Raw genomic sequence first — 6,237 nt, 5'->3', positions numbered from 1 at the left:
AGATCTCTTCTGGAGCCACTTCTCTGCTTAACTCAATCCTTTGTTGTTGATTAAGTTTAGTTCCCATACACATAACCCTTTTGTCTATAGCAGGGAGTGAATGGGTAGCAGTACCCATCAGTGATTTATAAAACTCTACTATCTCCCTTTGGATGCTTTCTGAATCAGTAATCCTGCTGCCAGTGCTGGACTGCAACTCCACTATTTGCTTTCTTTGGATCCTCTCTTTCATCACAACTGAGAAATATTTAGTATTAGAGTCACCTAGTTGTATTCATTTTGCTCTGGCTTTTTGTTTCAAAGCTCCGTCTTCTATCAGATCCCATTTTTCCAAATTCTGAATCAATTCCTTTTCTTGTAGTAGCAGCTCAGAGGAGCTACTTGTGTCTATGCTTTTTTGGACCTGTTCAAGTTCAATTCTGGCTATCTCTATCTTTTGCCTAATGAACTTAAACTCCTCCACATTCAGTTTCCTCAGTACTGGCCTTAGTGCTTTTAATTTCTTCCACACATTCTGCATCTTCTGCCTGTGAAAACTTTGCTTCCAAATTTGCTGCACTTCATAGTTGAACCTCTCATGATCAACCCAGATATTGAAAAATTTGAAAGGGATTTTCCTGCTTCTGTGCTGATCATTGAAGGTTAGTATCATAGGAGCATGATCAGAGATAAATGGTAGTTCATACACAGTGGATATATGACCCCATTGCATCATCCATTCATAATTACCAAACATCCTATCAATTCTGCTCCATATCCTGTCACCACCACCTTGCTTGTTGGACCAAGTATAATAATCACCCTCCCAAGCCAATTCACTAAGTTTCAAGTCTTGGATACATTTGCTGAAATCTTGAGTCTCAGCCTTAGTAACTGGATTTCCATACATTCTACCTTGTAGTTGCAAAACAGCATTGAAGTCTCCCCCAATCACCCATTGTATGGATGTCATTTGCTCTATCTCTTTCAAGTTATCCCATAACAGTTTCCTTTGTTCAACTGTATTAAAACCATACACTATGGACACTGCATATTCATGATCATTTCTGATATTTGTGACAGTACAATGTAGTACCTGTGCCTCTGCTTTAATCACCCTGACTGAGTAGTAATTAGTATCCCATAATAACCATATTCTTCCATTAATTGCAGCATTATAGTCGTTGAATATCTCCCACCTAGGGGCTATATGATGGCTGGCACTTCTGGCATTGTGCTCCTTTACTCTTATTTCAATGATCCCAGCTAAACTAATGTTTTTATTTTTTAGATAGTTTTTCAGTTCCTTCCTCTTGTGCCACTTATTAATGCCCCTAACATTCCAGATTAACCACCTCATTGATTGAGTTTAGATCCCCCACCTCTATCATGGGGTAGGTTAGAGCTTCCACTAGCACCTGCTATTCCACTTTTCAGACTGCCTCTACTAGCTAAAGGAGTTAATGTAGGAAAGTTTTCAAGGTTGAAATCTAATACTTGTTTCTTGCCCTTATCAATTGCTTCAACTCTATAACCCTCTGCATCTCTAGCCAACTGGTGCTGACTTTCTTGTTGTGACTGCTCTGTTGGATATTGCTGAGGCCTTTCCTTGGCAATTTCATTTGATTTTGTCACCCCAGCTGCCTTAGGTACCTCAATACCAGCTGCTTCTGTGTGCCCAGGTTCTGAATTATTTGTAGCATTTATGACTAGCCCTTTAGTTCTCCATTCATAAGTGACTTTCTTTGGTTCTCTTCTCCTCTTTGGTTGAACCTCCTTTTGCTCTTTAGGCTCTTGGTGAGTAGAGCAGACATGGCCAATAGCTTGGCATTTGTCACAATACATTGGTTTCCACTCATATATTAGATCCTGCTGAAAAATTCTCCCTCTAGGATCCCTCACCATAATCTCTGTCGGCATAGCTCTAGTCACATTTACTTCAATCAGCATCCTAGCATATGAAATTCGTGTTTGCTTGGTAGTACATTCATCAGCAAATAAAGGTTTTCCAATAGCACTGGCAGTTTTACTCAGTGCTTCATTTCCCCATCAACTCATTGGCAATTTGGGGAAAATTACCCACAGAGGTATATCAGTTAGGAATTCCATACTTAGATCAAAATCTGGAGTCCAGGGCTTAAGAATTATTGGCTTATTTCTGAAGGTGTGAGGTCCAGCATAAAATATTCTATGCATATCAGCTAGGTTTTGGAATTTTATCACATAATATCCATCCTCATGATGAAATAGATCTGGTTCAGCTACATCAAGCCAATGTTGAGTAATGTACCTTTGCATAGCATTATAGCCCGGATTTTCACCCACAATATAGGCTATCATCGCAACACTCCATTTTTCTTCAGCTTCCTTCACATCCTGCATCTCAAGTTGTACCACAGTTTGCCCTTCTATAATCTAAGGAGGGACATATCTAAGAGCCATTCCATGAGTTGCAACTCGATTCTGTTGGAACAAGTTGGACCACTTTTTTGGTTCTTCTCTTCGATCTACATGGTTTCCCTCTTTAGCCTCTAGATTCACATGTTCTCGAGTTTCAATAGCAGCTTCTCTTTGTTCTGTAGTTGCCTCTGTGCTTAGATTCTTCTGCATGTCCTTAATTGTCAAATCAGCTACTGTTCCATTGAAATTCCCAGCAGCTATAGCGGTACTGGTAGTCTCACTTTGCTTAGATTGAGTTGATGTGCCTAGAGTCAGCTTCCTACTAACCTCCAAGCTAGTCAATGGACTATCTTCATCTTTTTCTGCTTCTACTCCTTCACGCTGATCTAGTGTTTGCATGACTTGGCTTCGCTGTTCACCTTTCGAATTGGTACTAATTAAGTTTCTAATAGTCGAGATCGGTGTCTTAGGGACCTTCTTTGGCCTTCCTCTTCCTCTACCTCGCCCCCTAGCCATGGCAGACACACTCGGCGCACGTTTAGCTAACGTGAGCTGAGAGCATGGAGAAGACGATATTATTCAAAGTATTATTTTTCTTTAGAACACACGTGGAGTTAGTTATATTGTCTTTGTTTCCTTTTTCTGTTAGCTACAACGAGTAAGTACATTGAAATGCTCTAGCACATGGTCAATAACAAATTCGCGAATTGTTATATGCTACCGAATATTGTACTTTAACCCAGTATTAGAATTAACTTGTATTTTGTTCCAATCCAACTTTTTGCCATCAATTCTTAACTTAAGGACGTACAACGGAATCTAAAAATAGATAAATATATCATCTTTTCCTATTTTTAGCTGTTTTTTCAGGAATGGGTGGTTAGATGTTTGGGCGGAAGAGTACGCACGCAATGAGATTTTCTATTTATATTTTGTCCAAATATATATGGCCAAATAAAAAAGAAATAGTATAAAATGCTTTAGCCGCCAGTTAAGCATGGCCGGGTGATCCAATCCAACCCAGTGGCGAAGCCAAAAATGTTTTCAAGGGTGTTCAAACTTGAAAGAAGTAGAAACAAAATTCCGACAAAGGGTGTTCAATATAGGTTTTATATATCTAAAATCAATATTTTACTTATATACACAGTGTAATTTTTCGTAATTTTTCGGCGAAGGGTGGTCAGTTGACCACCCTTTGCTAAACGTGGCTTCGCCCATGATCCAACCTCTCACCTTTTATATAAATAAAATTATCACTTCGAAGCGTGTCCCATATCCCATTAGTGAGATTTGACTGGGTTATTCTTGTACTTCGAAGCGTGCAATTGGTTGGTGCAACTTTAAATTGCGTCCGTCATGAACAGGGGCGGATCCACTGAGTTAGATACGGGTTCCCGTGAACCCAATAACTTTTGTCTAGATCCGGTATTTATATTAAAAATTTATTAAATATATAAGAATATTTAGCTTGGAACCCAGTCCGTTAATCCAGTTATTATTGTATTTTAATTTAAGATTTGTGTAGGAACCCATAAATTTAAAATTCTAGATCCGTCTTCGGTCTCTGGTCATGAACCCATGCTTGCTTATGAATATGGCAGTTTCAAGATACAAACAGTTTCAACGTACGTACGGGTCGAATAATATGGTGTTTAATATCTTTTAACCAACTTTGACAAATATAACTCCAATTTACTGATCATGAGCTAATCCCAAACAAGATTTTAACCAGACTGGTCTAGACTAGACTGAAAGTTTTAGCTAATTTATGCACGAAAGTCTGCTAGATTGAATCAAGCTAAAGGCCTCAAGCTGAATAATCACTTAATAAATAGAAGAGATCAGACAAGTGAAACTTGTTCTAATCGTAGGATCAAGTAGAAATTTGAACTATGTGTTTCTAACAATTTTGTGTTTGATTACAACTACGGGTGGCAATTTGAGCCGACACACATCCAACCTGTCCAGAGATTAATGGGTTGGCTACAGACATTTTAGCTCATAGATCTATTTGGGCTGAGCCCAAATTAACCCATTATTTTTTATAACCTATTCTCACCTATAAAGTAGCTCAAATACAACCCATGAAACTCACCCAAATTAAAGGGATCACAACTCAATTTATCTAGAAATTTATTTAGTTGCCCAATTTTACTTTTTTTTTTTTTTGTATTTTCAATTTTCAATTTTTCGTTTTTCTACCCCTCCGCCCACAAACTCCCTCAATTTTTTGTACCTTTTTTTTTTTCAATTTTTTATTTTCTGTTTTCTCGTTTTTCTAGTCACCTACCCATACTCCCCAACTACCTAAACCAACCCCTACCCCCCCCCCCCCTAACCCCCCTAATTTTTTTTTTTAACCTTTTTCTTATATTTTCAATTTTATGTTTACTGTTTTTTTCGTTTCTGCACCACCCACCCACCCCAACTCCCCACACACAAAATATTTTCAACTTACACATTTTAAATACTAATTTGTTATTTAATAAAATATATTTTGATTCTCAAAATATTAATAGTATTTATTTATCTTTTATGCATAGGTGTATAAAAGGTAAAAGGCTTTGTTGATGCAAGATGAGCATGGTTTTGAAACATGAGTAAAGTTGGAGGGGTTGAGCTATGACTCATTGTTTAGCCCATATTGACCTAGCCTATCTTAACCCAAGTACACTTAGGACTGGATTGGGCAATGAACTTGATCCGTCTAAATTCAATCCACCCCGCCCATTTACCAACCCTAAATTTACAACAGTGGAGATTATGTATTTATGTTTGGGGATCTGTAACACTGGATTTCGAGCCACGAACAACGACTCATATGATCTCTCTCCATTCTTTTATTTTAATTTGTTGCTATTATTTCTCCTTGTTTGGTTTTGATAAGGTAAACATTTTGGAGACGGTGTAAACAGATAAATATCGATTTAAATATTGTGATTCTCAAGTTAAATAAAGAAAACAAGGGTTTATCTGTCCATAAGCAGAAATTTTGAAGTCCTTCAAATATCTCAATTCACTCTCTTATTTTAGTTTTCTAATATTGTTTCACATGATAAGTTATACGTGTCCGCTAAAAGGTATTGATAAATCAATAATAAAAATGAGAATTGCAATCTTGAAAATAAAGCAAGTTAATTACCTGTTATTACGGATATGATAGTATATTTTCATTTAAATATTGTACATAACATAAACTCATTCAAATGTAACCTAATTTGGATCTGTGTCTGGCATGATCAAGCAGTATAATATGTTATAGTCTGTATTCAAAACCAGTAAATCAACAAATATTAGTTTAAAAAAAAAGCAGAAAAAATTTCGAGCCTACAAGTTTCTTGTATTTCCTTAAGCAATTTAATCCCCTCACAATGCCTAAGGTTGCGGATTAATTCCTCCCAGGATAGAACGGAATAACTATTCTGTGATAGTGGCACTTCGAATCACAGAATTTCTGTGAACTCAAATGGCGGAGCAAATCACACAAAATGCTTATGTTTTGTTTTTGAAAAACCAAGCAGAATGCAGAAGATTGAGGGGAGAGATTTCAGATTCTTTGGTGGTGGAAAATGAGGCTAAGCCTCCCTAGCCGAAGCCGAGCCGAGTGAGCGACGACGACAACAGCGCGAGGCACCACTTCTTCTTAACTCATTAAGAGCTAGAAGATGAGCTTCTCTATATATACACAAAGATTTTCTTTCCTTCTTCCAATGAGGGACAAAGTGCATTAGTAAAGTGAACTAATTCAAAATTTTACTTCCCTCCATTTCTTTTCCCACCGTTTTCCATTCACACCTCTTTTGTTATTAATAACAAAACCCAACAATCCCCCACATGAATGACGAATGGCTATCCGAA

The 6,237-nt window shown here is 37.4% G+C and overlaps 1 protein-coding gene across 1 annotated transcript; it reads right to left on the bottom strand.

Moving 5' to 3' along the window:
* Positions 1-274: 274 nt before the first annotated feature.
* Positions 275-1,339, bottom strand: LOC109237736. The gene has a single exon (XM_019404092.1). The coding sequence runs from the start codon at positions 1,337-1,339 to the stop codon at positions 275-277; it is 1,065 nt and encodes a 354-aa protein (XP_019259637.1).
* Positions 1,340-6,237: the final 4,898 nt, after the last annotated feature.

This window comes from Nicotiana attenuata, unplaced genomic scaffold, assembly GCF_001879085.1.
Source record: "Nicotiana attenuata strain UT unplaced genomic scaffold, NIATTr2, whole genome shotgun sequence".
NCBI classification, from domain to species: domain Eukaryota; kingdom Viridiplantae; phylum Streptophyta; class Magnoliopsida; order Solanales; family Solanaceae; genus Nicotiana; species Nicotiana attenuata.
This window is presented reverse-complemented; position numbering and strand designations above follow the sequence as displayed.